This window comes from Hyla sarda, chromosome 2, assembly GCF_029499605.1.
Source record: "Hyla sarda isolate aHylSar1 chromosome 2, aHylSar1.hap1, whole genome shotgun sequence".
Taxonomy (NCBI): Eukaryota; Metazoa; Chordata; class Amphibia; order Anura; family Hylidae; genus Hyla; species Hyla sarda.
The window spans coordinates 280,363,363-280,378,569 of NC_079190.1; the positions used below are offsets into that span (position 1 = coordinate 280,363,363).

Here is a 15,207-nt window from a genome sequence, read left to right on the forward strand (position 1 = left end):
ATGATCTAATGGGTTAATAGGTGATCGCAGTATGCCAGGCTATTAGCGGCGGGAGAGCTGTAGCTCCTCTTACGCCTGAGACAAGCCCAGAAAAGTCTAGATATAACTTTTTGATCACCTTATAAAAAATTTCTCCCTGGTTGAACTTGATGGACATATGTCTTTTTTCGACCGTATTAACTATGTAACTATGTAAGTGACCAAAAATGAACAATTCTGGACTATTTTTTACATTTACACCGTTCACCGTACGGTTTAATTAACATTATATTTTAATAGTCTGGACATTTCCACATGCAGCGATACCACTTATGTTTATTTTTGTACATTATTTTTATTTAAAGAAAATTGGAAATTTTTATTAGGAAAGGGGCTTATTCACATGTATACGCACTTTTTAAAATATTTTAATCACTATTTTTCAGTCTCAATAGGGACTTATGTGTTACTGGGGGGGGGGGGGGGGGGTTCTGCTTCTCCAGTTTATGTGCTGCATTTTGTGTCAGAAAATGCTGGAAGTTGCATTTAGTTACTAGATAACTACAACTCCCAGCATGCCCTGATACAGCCTATGGTTGTGTGGGTGTTGCAGCATGTTGCACTGTATAGTACAGTTAAGGTTATTGTATAACATGCTGGGAGTTGTAGTTTTGGTTTGTGTCAGCTGCAGAGCCATAGGCTGTGTCAAGGAATACTGGGAATTACAGTTAGTAACTACAACACCCAGCCTATAGCTCTGCAGCTGACCCGAACCAAAACTACAACTCCCAGCATGTTGCACTTTATAGTTCTACAGTTTTGGTTATGGTCCAACATGCTGGGAGTTGTAGTTTTGGTTCGGGCGTGTTTGTGTGCATCCGTGGGGCTCTTGGTTGGCGGGTGAGTATGAAGGGGGCAGGATTCTGGGGGTGCAATTCAGTGCGGGTGCCACTAAAAATAAATAAAATTAGATGGTACAACTGCCCTAATGCCCGACGTGACAGTCCGCTCCTATACAAAGCATTCATGCATACACATCATACATGCACCAGCCACTGCCCCCATATCATACATACACACACCTGCCACTGCCCCCCCCACATCATACATTACATACACACATACACCATACATATGCACACATCATACATACACCTGCCGCTGATACACCCCCACATCATACATCACATACACACATCACACACACACATCACATAGACATTATACACACATACACTCACACCATATACACCATACATATGCACACATCATACATACACCTGCCGCTGCCCCCCCACATCATACATTACATACACACACATCACACATTACATACACATCACACATAGACAGACATCATACACACATCACACATAGACATCATACACACATACACTCACACCATACATATACACCATACATATGCACACATCATACATACACCTGCCGCTGCCCCCCCCCACATCATACATTACATACACACACATCACACTTAGACATTATACACACATCATACATTACATACACATCACACATAGACATCATACATTACATACACATCACACATAGACATCATACACACATACACTCACACCATACATATCCACCAGTGTTTCCCAACCAGGGTGCCTCCAGCTGTTGCAAAACTACAACTCCCAGCATGCTGGGAGTTGTAGTTTTGCAACAGCTGGAGGCACCCTGGTTGGGAAACACTGATATACCCCATACATATGCACACATCATACATACACCTGCAGCTGCCCCCCCATCATACATTACATACACACATCACACATACACTCACACCATACATATACACCCACCCTTCCTGCGCCGCCTGTATTCTTGGTCTCCTCACCTGAGCCGCCATGAGTGGACATCAGAGCTGTAGTCCCGGCCGGTGTGAGGTGAGATTTCCGTCCTCCCCCTCACCCCCCCTGCTCTGTGTTTTCCCCGTGCAAACAAGCAACCGCCCCGTGGTGGATTAGGTCCTGTGGAGACAGATCAGGGTGAGGGGGAGGGGTAGAGCTGTGTGTGGGGGATGGAGCTGTGCACGGAGCTGTGCTCGTCCTTTCTCTCACCCTGCTGTGTCTTCTGAGCTCCGTCCATCCTCCGGGAGGGGAGATAAGGGGGCTCTGCAGTCAGCTCGAGGCCGCCCCCTCCATACACTCTGAGCCCGGTGTGAGGTGGAGACTTCCATCCGCTCCTGCGCCTCACACCGACATTAAAGAAAAATAAGGGGGAAGTCTGTCTCTCCCTGCTCGCCCGATACAGGGCTAAATCTATAAACAATTCACCTGCCCGAAGCCCAAAACTACTTGTCCCGGGCATCGGGCTATAGGATTTCCACATCCCTGAGACTATATTTCACACTATTCTATGACTCCCAGCTGAAGACTCAGTGATACAGTATTAGCATGGAAATGATCTTCTATTATTATTAGACTAATTATCTGAACTGCTTTGGATTATGTGAAGTGCTGAATCACTTTAGTATAATATCCTTTAAATGGATCTGGATGTCAGTGAATGAGGTGTGCTCTTACTATTAGCTACACATGGAAATCCTACCATTTCTGGGAATTCACCAGGATTGGGGTGCTTATGCTTGCTGAAAGTCAGAATACATGCAAATGAAGTGGGTGTTCTATCACAGGGAGTACTGATGATTTACCAGGGTAGAAACTGAATGGAGTATTACGTGCCAACCATTCATATAGCACAGGGATGGCCAAGTTTGCCATAACAAGAGCTGCACCTATGGCTTCCATCTATGAATACAACAGTCAGGCATCAGCATAGGAACATGGACCCACTATTTCACAGATGGGATTGGTCTAGGCTAAATGAGGCACAGAGTGTAAGAGATTTTGCAAACTTTACATAAAAGTGCCACTCATTGGGGGGGGGGGTATTTTGTGCATAGATTTGTAGGCTGTGTAGACTTTAAAGGGGTACTCCGGTGGAAAACTTTTTTTTATCAACTGCTGCCAGAAAGTTAAACAGATTTGTAGATTACTTCTATTAAAAAATCTTAATCCTTCCAGTACTTATTAGCTGCTGAATACTACAGAGGAAATTGTTTTCTTTTTTGAACACAGTGCTCTCTGCTGACATCACGAGCACAGTGCCCTCTGCTGACATCTCTGTCCATTTTAGGAACTTTCCAGAGCAGCATATATTTTCTATGGGGATTTTCTCCTACTCTGGACAGTTCTTAAAATGGACAGAGATGTCAGCAGAGAGCACTGTGGTCATGATGTCAGCAGAGAGCTCTGTGTTCCAAAAATAAAATAATTTCCTCTGTAGTATTCAGCAGCTAATAAGTACTGGAATGATTAAGATTTTTTAATAGAAGTAATTAACAAATCTGTTTAACTTTCTGGCACCAGTTGATTAAAAACCCTTAACTGCCACAACTGATGGACTACTAGTAAGTCTGAAGCAAGGTAACAGAATCTATATACTGACATGTGGTTGCACAATTTTAAAATCAGGTCTGACAGATAATATTCAGGGAAGGCAGAGATCTAGAGTAAGGACACATTCTGTGTCAAATTCAGAATAACAAAAAGGTATACTTATACCAGGGGGAAAAAAATATTATTTTTTAGGGATCGACCGATATTGATTTTTTTAGGGCCGATACTTATAGTCTGTGAACATTAAGGCCGATAGCCGATAACATATACCGATATTCTGGTATAAGTTATTGGCTATTCCTACACAATCCTTTTTTTTTTTTTTACATTATTACTGTGGGCAGCAATATTGCTTGATCTTCTGCCTAGCTCTGTTAACAGGATTTAGAGACAAGCTTCACTCCTCTACAAGGGGCTTAGGAAACAAAAGACCGGATGGGAATCACGGATGTCTATGTAAGGTTTTCTGGACATGCTGTGTGACCTGTGCATAGATCATTGTGCAGGGAGTAGGTGAGCTGTGACTGGTCCCCGGTTTATCTATATACTGGTGTCACCAGTAATCCTGCCTGCTGAAAACTGACCAGTGGCCAGACTAAGAATTGCATCATTTTGGGATTATTTTATAACTATATACAGTAAAAACTGCACTAACAATTCTGTAAAAACATAGAAACTTGACTTTTTCTGATGACATATTCCCTTTAAATTATAGCAGAGCTTACACACTCGCTACATGGATTTTAGCTACAGGGGTATACATATTGGCCAATGTTCTGTAATAGTAGTAGAGGCTATAATGCTCTGTCAAGGTTTTTGTCAAAATTCTGGCAAGAATATCATTGCAACCTGCATTAAGGCTAGGTTCACACTGCAGAATATCCGGGCAGAAAATTTCCACCCAGAGATTCCAAGTGCGGCCAGCGCTGACTGAATCAGTCGGCGCTAGGACCGCGCGGACACTGCAGTCTCCAATAGACTGCAATGTGTTCCGCGAGTATGTCTGCCTGAAGAATGAGCAAGGCCATTCTTCAGGCAGAAATTTCCAAGCGGATTTTCCGTTCACAAATTTCGCTTCATAAATTCCAAAGTGTGAATTTGTGAACGGAAACCCATTCACTACACTATACATTTCAGTAAAGGGGAATTTCTGCCTGCAATTTCAAAGCAGAATTGCAGGCGGAAATTCCGTTGTGTGAACCAAGCCTAACTGTGTTGTCATCAGTGAAGGAAATATTGTCTGAACAAAGTGTCATTTTTGGTTTCTTTTCTATGAAAGTTTTATTGTTTGAAAACTTCTCCTGACTCCCAGAGTAGTAATACTGGTTACTGAAGTCTACAGTATTTTTTCACTATTAGATTTGATATGCAATTACTATAAATCAAATGTCACAAAAAGTCTGCACAGTGATGAACCCAACTGGAAAATTGAATTCTGTGTTACTTTTAGAAGCATCAACTTTTTCTCTGTCCTTTACAGGCTCAACGATGGCGTAAGGAATTCGAAGATGAAAAACCATTTGATCTAGAAAGTTCTGGAGATGATGATTTCCTTGATGAGGACGATACAGATGATGTCTATTCTGGATCAGGATCCGGTGGTAAATTTGGGTGCTATTCCATAATTTGTTTTTACAGTTCTTACCATGCAGAATAAGTAACATGATGTTCTAGTACAGGGGTCTGCAACCTTTAAGACAAAAAGAGCCACTTGGACTCGTTTCCGAAGAAAAAAAAACCTGGGAGCCGCAAAACCATTGCGACATTTAAAAAAAATAGAACACTGCATATATTGTTTCTTACCTTAATGCTATATATACAGGATCGTGCAGTCAGCTGTCAATCTGAAGAAAAAAAGGACTTTCACTTAACAATGTAAAATATATTTTTGCTGGGGTGGGCTTTTTTTGGGCCCAGGCCTGGGGTGGGCTTTTTTTGGGCCCAGGCCTGGGGTGGGCTGGGGAGAGGGGGGTTAATGCACTGGGGAGAGGGTGGTTAATGCTGCCTTGGGGTGAGGGGTTAACGCTACCGCTGCCATGGGGTGAGGGGTAACTTAACCCCTCACCCCATGGCAGCGGCAGCGTTAACCTCTCACCCCAAGGCAGCGATAATGCTGCCGCTGCCATGGGGTGAGGGGTTAAGTTACCCCTCAACCCTATGGCAGCGGCAGTGTTAACCTCTCACCCCGCGGCAGCGATAACGCTGCCACTGCCATGGGGTGAGGGGTTAAGTTACCCCTCACGCCATGGCAGCAGTAGCGTTAACCCCTCACCCCGTGGCAGCATTAATGCTGCTTCGGGGTTAACGCCCCGCTGTCAAGTGAGTAATGTACTTTACATACTCACCAGCTCCTCGCGTGGCGTCTTCCTCTCCCGGCGGCGCTCCTCGACTGAGGCGCAGGCCGGTGACGTCACTGTCATGTGACGTTACATTGTCACATGACAGTGAGGATCCACGCGGCCCTGGAAGAAGAGACTCCGCTCCGATGGCACCAGGGCAGGTAAGTAATCCGACGACGCCGTGACGGCAGCTCACGGGCTCAGATCATTCCGGGACACTGCATTGTCCCGGAATGAGGGTGACCGGGACCCGGGACAGACTCGCGGAGCCGCGGCAAAGGAGTAAAAGAGCCGCGGGTTTCCGACCCCTGTTCTAGTAGTTCTGACTTTTACAGATGCGGCTACTGTTTATTTATCTTTTTTTTTGCTTTGTTTTTCTTTTTAATAAAATGAACGGAAAAATGTTTTTATAGTTTAAACCTTTGTTCAAACCAATGTTTGCTTTTTTTTTTTAATATAAAATTTAAATTTTTATTGAACTTTTTATTTATTTATTTACATTTTTTAAAGAGAACCTGACAGGTATCGTTTGCCTCATACACTGGCCCCAGCACCTGAAAGGTTAAAAGAAGCGAGTTTAGATGACGTGTATTCAGTCATGGGTGAGGGGAGGTGACTGTTTGCTGTCTCCTTCACCTGCCAGCCATGCCTGACATACAGGGCTTCATTCAGCATTCAGGCTGCCAGTCAAACCAGTATAGGTGGGAGGAGAGTATGATGAGTGTTACTGGAAGCCGCTGCATCTCCTCCCCCATGATTAGATATCAGTCATGGCGAGCATTCAAAGTTATTTTATAGCTCTTTGATGCATTGCATAGAGCTGAAAAAAACAGGTCCTGGGACCAGTATGTAAGGCCCTAGGGACCTGATAGGTTCTCTTTAAGTCGTTACTTGCAGTGGTTTGCAATGTATTGTGCCTAATCATGTTCTATTAAGCCAGGGCCTGGTAGGAGTACTAAGGTGGCAGTTCTGCTATGACAACCCAATGACATCCCCCATTCAAATCATAGAAAGGTCAATCAGGTGACTGAGCCATTTCTCTCTGTTGTACCCCTTAGATGCTGTGACTGATATTAACTGCATCATGTAAGTAGTTAAACAGCCAGAGTTACCTCTGAACCCTGTCAGTGTAGCACAGTTTTATCTGCGAAAACCAACTGACAACCATTGCTTATAGATTGTGCACAGTTCCTGAGCCTGCTGCATGTGCTTCCACCATTTTTGCTTTTTACCAAACCAAAGAACTTTTAGCTCCACCCAGAATGCCACCACAACAGACCTCTAACAGTAGTCCCCACCACGTGCTCATGTCCTCCTGCCCGTCCTCACTCATGAAGAAAATTACTTTTAACATTGTCCTGTGCTGTATGATAATGCCCCATAAGTAGTCTTTGGAAACTCTGTATTAGACAAGTAGACTCTGATTTTGAGTTGGTATTTTCAGCACAGTTTTTGCCCTAGTTAACATACTCTTATGACAGGCAGTGCTTCCTGGGGGAAAAAAAGCAAATTAGTGCCACCACTTGGAGGTAGCTACCCTGTAAGTCGATTTCCAAGCCATTTAAGACCCTTGGAAGAGGAGTATGGATTTAAAGGGGAATTCCCATTTCAGCTCGGTATCCCCATTCCATAGGATGGTGACAAATCATTGTGTGACCTTACAGCACTCCATTCATTCTCTATGAGGCTGCATAACATTTCCAAGGTCAGCGCTCAAAAATGTTTGGCCGCCCTGTAGAGAATGAAAGGAACAGTGTGCTCCTTCTTTTACCCCCTTTCTCAGAATCGGGGGGGGGGGGGGGGGGGGGGGGGGGTTGGGCATCATAAATTAGAAGGGAATACCCCTTAAGCCAAGCCAGATTTTCATCCACACAAAAGAGACAGCCATCTGTAGACAGAAGATACAAGTAATAGAATAATGGATCATTAAGAAAACGATTCTTAGTGATTGTTGTAATAAATACATTTGTCAGGTTAGATAGGCTTAAATTGTGGGCATCACATCCAATTTTCTGACACAAGCCACATCTGCCAACTGTATTTAAGACTTATTGCAGTGCATATTTTTCTTCTAAAAGGTTTTGATGTTGAAATGCACCATTACTACATGTCTAGTTGTGGAAGGTCAATTCAATTTTCTGCATTTGCTTATTCAGTTTACTTTATATTTATAGCTCTGTTAATTCCGTGCTGTTTAAATGACAATACAGATAAGCTGAGAATGTATCCCAATATAATACTATGCAGTCGGCTCTGGTATATTTTATCCACTTAAACTCCTTTTCTTCTGTGCAAGTGAATTTATGCTCATTATTAGCAAATTGTCTGGGAAACACTGCTAATACAGGCAACTGTGGTGAAGGAGAGTGGAGGGCACAATATAGGCAATTTGTTATCCATATGGATTACCATTTTATAAAAGGGTCATTCATAATCACTGTTTTACATGTGTATATTGGAATGTTCCCTACTTTACTATATAGTCCTCGTTTCATTGAAGTAGTTCAGCTTGCAAAAATGTATCCCCTTGCCCCCTCTATACATCTCTATGAGAGAGCCAGAGATACCAGAGTATGGCACTTCAGCTCTCCCATAGAGATGAATGGAGGGCATGTGCTGACCCCTGCTTCGTGCAGGAGTAGAGCCGGGGCACCAGGCAGCAGATTGTGGGGGTCTCAGCGGTCAGACCTCCCGCAATCTGAAACGTATCCTCTGGTCACCTCATTCTAGGCCCCAAAATATCATCCAAAAATAGGAAAAAGCAAGGATTAATCACGGGGGTGGAGGGGGTGTCTGACCGCTGGGACCCCGCACGATCTCTGGGAGAAAGACCAGATTACAGCATCATCGGCACTCCCATAGAAATAAATGAAGCACATGTCATCTGCTTGTAGACGACAGGCGCTCCTCACTAGTGAGCCATTGTCCCGTTCCAGAAATTGTGGGGTGTCCCAGCGGTCTGACTCCCCGCGATCAGCTACTTAAGTTTTGCTGGAGTTCTCCTTTAAAAAAGAAAAAAAAAGTAGATATCTAATACATATAAACGTAAGAAAGCTGCTGGAAGCAGACAGGAGCTTCTTCAGGGTACAGTACACACAGTGTACCAAGAAAGTTAAATGGAGCCACTCTTACTTAGTGTCCAAAGGAGCATCTAGCTCGAACACTGGTAAAAAGTATTACAGAACATGTAGTACCTCCGTGTACTGTAGCCAGTCAGTGCATGCAGTTCAGTAATACAGGTGTTTTACCAGTAAACTGCCCATTCTGATAGGTAAGTTCTTCCAGCCATTGACACATTTTCCAGATCTGGACTGTCTATAGTATTATATGTTAGTTATAGTTTTAAGTTACAATGGTCCAGAAAAGACCATTTTATGCTGAAAATATTGTAACCTGAAGCCGTTGTATTGTGAGGGACCACCGTACTGCAGTACACAACAAAAAAAAGGGAATGTTGGTGATGTTTTTTTCTTATATGAATTATATGAATTACTTATATGTTACTATCTATATTATAAAATAATCTTGCAGTATTCATTCTGATCACTCAGCCATAAACTAATCTGATGCTTCCTGTTCTGTACATATTATTTTCCAGCAGTATCCTCTTTGTCATCACAGATGGGAGTACAGTGAAAGGTGACACCTGTATATAGAGAAGACACCATTCACAATAGCTGAAGCTCTGAGCTCAACCACCCCCTCACTGCACAATGACCTCTGTAAAGGTCACAAAACATGTCTAGGAAATGCTCCCATTCAAGTGAATAGGGTCTCCTTCAGACCATTGTGCCCATGGGGTTTGCCATAATGTATATGTTTAAATCCTTTAAAAACAGCTCAGGAAAGATGAATACCCAAATAATAATATATATAAAAAAAAAATTAAAAACATTTAAATCACTCTGTTCATCTACTTTTAGATTTTGAGATGGAGTCCAGGCTGGATTTTGGGGTCAGATTCACTACAGAAACACCCATTGCTCCTCCAACAGCCACAGCACTAAAACCAGCACCTACAGTAGACATACTTCCTTCTGTACAGACAACTTGGCTTCCTCCTACAACACAAGCAACTTTAGTACATCGACACCACCAATGGGTTCTTCTTGAAGCTCCAGAAACACCATCCATAACTGCTGCACCTACACCGACTATACCTACCAAAGAAGCAGCAACTACTGCTGCTGTAACCACAGCTACAGCCAGAACAACTGAGGTACGCCGATTACAGCCTGTTATAATAGTTTCCACTTTAACAACAATAATGCCTACTACAACAGAGGAAGAAACCAAGGAATGGGATGATATTTCTGAAAGCTTTGGGACTACTCCAGATCAGGGAAGCAGCCAGCAGTGGCCTACTCAAGAAGACATAACAATACAGTCAACTGTTGTAGATGACAGTGAAATAGAGGATTTGGAAGAAGTGACTCCAACTCAACAACCACAGGTGAGACACAAATATGGAACAATCATAAGGTGTTTTAATTTTTAACTTAGTTTTAAAGAATCAGGGAAAATCTGGAACTGTATGTATAAAACAAGCAGTACAGTCCATCATCCTCATCATATTCAGCAATTCTTAATTTATATTTCTGAATATTTTACCTAATTTTATTCTTTAAATGTGTAGAGATCCCACAATATTTAAAAATAATATTTCAGTTCAACTGGGAATATTTCATTCTCGTTCTCCCCCAGATTATCTTATTCTTCAACGTCTCCATAGCCCTAAAACATGTTTTCAGAATCCATATGGGGGAGTCATACAAAAAGAACAGGACTCCAGGCAACATTTTCATATTAATAATAGCCACTCTATGTGCCATTGATATTGGTAATTTTAGCCGTACATTAATATTTTTTTTGGAGTAGTTGGTCTTCCTCTTGTTTGGGGACTGCAATTCAAAATCACCTTGAACAACAAGGTTCAAATGTTGAACAAAACAGTTCAGTGGGTGTGTACCCAGGTGTGTATATTGATTTACATCTCAAACCACTTACTTAAAAATTATAATGTGTGGCTAGTAATGTTATGTCACATAGTCAATTAGCTAAATTTAAGTAAGCTTTAAGGCCTTTCCTAAATTGCATTTCATTCTGATGACATGCCCCTGTGTGCTGACACCTTTTTTCAGCAATCGTGTCTGATAGCATACAATGGCTACTGTAGTACAGATTAGCCTTCACTCCCCACATGCACCAGTAAACCTTGGGTGCTCTTGACCCTGTCACCAATTTACTGGTTGCTTTTTTATGGACCACTTGTGATAAGTAGGAACCACTGCTTGCAGGAAATACCCCACCACATCTTCTATTTTGGATATTCTTCTGTACTTCTGAAGCTCTATTCACACTCAGCTATAACATACATCACAGGGACAGTGCCAAACCCATAAAAGGACAGACACTACCGCTTTGATTTATAATGGGTTCTATTGTGGTATCCTTTGTTTTTCACAGGAAGTATAGTGCTGCATGATGTGCTATTCTTTCTGTCTTATCTGATGGAACTCCTGACTTTAGAACCTTTGATGGTAGCGTGAACCTAATACATCAATTTAACCACTTAAGGACCTAGGGCCTATGGATACGCCTTGACGTCCTGGTACTTAAGGACCCAGGGCGTATCCGGGCGGGGATTGGACCGGGATGCCTGCTGATATCAATCAGCAGGCAACCCGCACAAATGCCCAGAGGGGTCATCAGACCCAGCCCCCCCGTCGGCGATCGGCGCAAATCGCAAGTGAATTCACACGGGTCATATGGGTCTATGGTGACCCGGAATATAAGGGGGATCACGGTTGTCTAAGACACCCATGATCCCCCTGTAGGCATAAGAGTGAGGTGGCAGGGGTGGCACCCCTCCTATCCCTGCTATTGGTCTGCTATTGATCGTCAGATGCGACGACCAATAGCAGATGGGGGGCGGGGGGGTTAACTTTAGTTTTCCCCATCCTGCCCACCCACAATAGGTGGGGCAGAACGGGGAACCGAAGGGGACCGAGCGCCGACGTCCACTTACCGATCCGGGGGCTGCGGCGACGGTGATTGGCGGTCGGCGAGACGTGCGTCAGAAGAGGACGGCTCCTGGGATCCTACGGAAGCCGGTAAATTGATCTGGAGGGCTACAGTCTGAGACTGTGGTCTCTAAACTGTAGCCCTCCAGATGTTGCAAAACTACAACTCCCAGCATGCCCAGACAGCTGTTTGGGCATGCTGGAATATGTAGTTTTGCAACAGCTGGAGGGCTGCAGTTTGAGACCACTATACAGTGGTCTCTAAACTATATCCCTCCAGATCTTGCAAAACTACAACTCCTAGCATGCCCACATAGCTGTTTGTTGTCTGGGCATGCTGGGAATTGTAGTTTTGCAACATCTGGAGGTCCACAGTTTGGAGATCACTGTGCACTGGTCTAAAAACTGTAGCCCTCCAGATGTTGCAAAACTGCAAATCCCAGCATGCCCAGATAGCAAACAGCTGTCTCGGCATGCTGGGAGTTGTAGTTGGGTACATCCAGCTGTTGCATAACTACATCTCCCAGCATGCCCTTCGGTGATTAGTACATGCTGGGAGTTGTAGTTTTGCAACAGCTGGAGGCACACTGGTTGGAAAATACTGAGTTAGGTAACAGAAACTAACTGAAGGTTTTCCAACCAGTGTGCCTCCAGTTGTTGCAAAAGTACAACTCCCAGCATGCATGGTCTGTCAGTACATGCTGGAAGTTGTAGTTTTGAAATAGCTGGAGGTTTGCCCCCCCCAATGTGAATGTACAGGGTACATTCACACGGACAGGTTTACAGTAAATTTCCTGCTTCAAGTTTGGGCTGCGGCAAATTTTTTGCCGCAGCACAAACTCCTAGCGGGAAACTCACCGTAACCCGACAGTGCGAAAGTACCCTAAAAACACTACACTACATTAACACATAATAAAGGGTAAAACACAACATATACACCCCCTTACACTGTCCCCCCCCCCCCCCCCCCAATAAAAATGTAAAACGTCTTGTACGGCAGTGCTTCCAAAACGGAGCCTCCAGCTGTTGCAAAACAACAACTCCCAGCATTTCTGGACAGCCACTGACTGTCCAGGCATGCTGGGAGTTTAGCAACAGCTGGAGGCACCCTGTTTTGGAATCACTGGTGTAGAATACCCCTATGCAATCCCTAATTTAGTCCTCAAATGTGCATGGCGCTCTCTCACTTCGGAGCCCTGTCGTATTTCAAGGAAACAGTTTAGGGACACATATGGGGTATCTCCGTACTCGGGAGAAATTACACTACAAATTTTGGGGGTCTTTTTTTCCCTTTTACCGCTTGTGAAAAGGAAAAGTTGGGGGCTACACCAGCCTGTTACTGTAAATAAATTAAAAATTTTACACGAACATGCTGGTGTTGCCCCATACTTTTTATTTTCACAAGCGGTAAAAGGAAAAAAAGACCCCCAAAATTTGTAACGCAATTTCTCCTGAGTACGGAAATACCCCATATGTCGGCGTAAAATTCTCTGCGTACGCACAACAAGGCTCAGGAGTGAGAGCGCACTATGTACATTTGAGGCCTAAATTGGTGATTTGCACAGGGGTGGCTGATTTTACAGCGGTTCTGACAAACGCAAAAAAAAAAATACCCACATGTGACCCCATTTTGGAAACTACACCCCTGACGGAACGTGACAAGGGGTATAGTGAGCATTAAAACCCCACAGGTGTTTGACGAATTTTCGTTAAAGTTGGATGGGAAAATAAAAACAATTTTTTTTTTCACTAATATGCACGTGTTACCCTACATTTTTCATTTTCACAAGGGAAAATAGGAAAAAAGCCCCCCAAATTTGTAACCCCATCTCTTCTGAGTAAGAACATACCCCATATGTGAATTTAAAGTGCTCTGCGGGCAAATTACAATGCTCAGAAGAGAAGGAGCGCCATTGTGTTTACAAAGCCCCCATAGTGCCAGAACAATGGACCCCCGACACGTGTGACCCCATTTTGGAAACTACACCCCTCATGTAATGTAATAAGGGGTACAGTGAGAATTTACGCCCCACTTTTCATTTGCACAGCCCACTGTTCCAAAGATCTGTCAAACGCCAGTGGGGTGTAAATACTCACTGCACCCCTTATTAAATTCTGTGAGGGGTTTAGTTTCCAAAATGGGGTCACATGTGGGGGGTCCACTGTTCTTGCACCACGGGCGGCTTTGTAAAAGCAAATGGCCCCTGACTACCATTCCAAACGAATTCTCTTTCCAAAAGCTCAATGGCGCTCCTCCTCTTCTGAGCATTGTAGTTCGCCAGCAGAGCATTTTACGTCCTAACATGGGGTATTTCCATACTCAGAAGAAATGGGGTTACAAATTCTGGGGCTCATTTTCTTCTATTACCCCTTGTAAAAATGTAAAATTTAGGGGAAAAACTGCATTTTAGTAAAAAAAAATAATAATAATTTTTTCATTTACACATCCAACTTTAACGAAAACTTGTCAAACACCTGTGGGGTGTTATGGCTCAGCGGACCCCTTGTTACGTTCCTTGAGGGGTGTAGTTTCGGAAATAGTATGCCATGTGGGTATTTTTTGCTGTTCTGGCACCACAGGGGCTTCCTAAATGCGACATGCCCCCAAAAAACCATTTCAGCAAAAGTTGCTTTCAAAAAGCCAAATGTGACTCCTTCTCTTCTGAGTAAATTTGGGGGGAAAACTGCACTTTAGTGGGAATTTTTTTTTTTCCATTTACACATCCAATTTTAACAAAAAGTTGTCAAACACCTGTGGGGTGTTAAGGCTAACTGCACCCCTTGTTACGTGCCTTGAGGGGTGTAGTTTCCAAAATGGTATGCCATGTGGGGTTTTCTGCTGTTCTGGCACTATAGGGGCTTTCTAAATGTGACATGCCCCCCAAAAACCATTTCAGAAAAATTCACTCTCCAAAATCCCATTGTAGCTCCTTCACTTCTGAGCCCTCTACTGCGCCCGCCGAACACTTGACATACACATATGAGGTATTTCCTTACTCGAGAGAAATTGGGTTACAAATTTTGGGGGCTTTTTCTCCTATTACCACTTGTAAAAATTCAAAAACTGGGTCTACAAGAACATGCGAGTGTAAAAAATGAAGATTTTGAATTTTCTCCTTCACATTGCTGCTATTCCTGTGAAACACCTAAAGGGTTAACACACTTACTGAATGTCATTTTGAATACTTTGAGGGGTGCAGTTTTTATAATTGGGTCATTTGTGGGGTATTTCTTATATGAAGGCCCTTCAAATCCACTTCAAAACTGAACTGGTCCCTGAAAAATTCCGATTTTGAAAATTTTGTGAAAAATTAGAAAATTGCTGCTGAACTTTGAAGCCCTCTGATGTCTTCCAAAAGTAAAAACATGTAAACTTTATGATGCCAATATAAAGTAGACATATTGTATATGTGAATCAGTGTATAATTTATTTGGAATATCCAT

At 43.2% G+C, this 15,207-nt stretch overlaps 1 protein-coding gene across 2 annotated transcripts in view; it reads left to right on the forward strand.

Moving 5' to 3' along the window:
* The window catches only part of SDC3 (syndecan 3), a 124,458-nt gene that overhangs the window by 99,656 nt on the left and 9,595 nt on the right, over positions 1-15,207 (forward strand). For both annotated transcript variants that reach the window (XM_056557232.1, XM_056557233.1), the window contains exons 2-3: positions 4,882-5,002; positions 9,664-10,193. In XM_056557232.1, the coding sequence (XP_056413207.1) occupies positions 4,882-5,002; positions 9,664-10,193 (651 nt within the window). The remainder of the gene's footprint in view (positions 1-4,881; positions 5,003-9,663; positions 10,194-15,207) is intronic.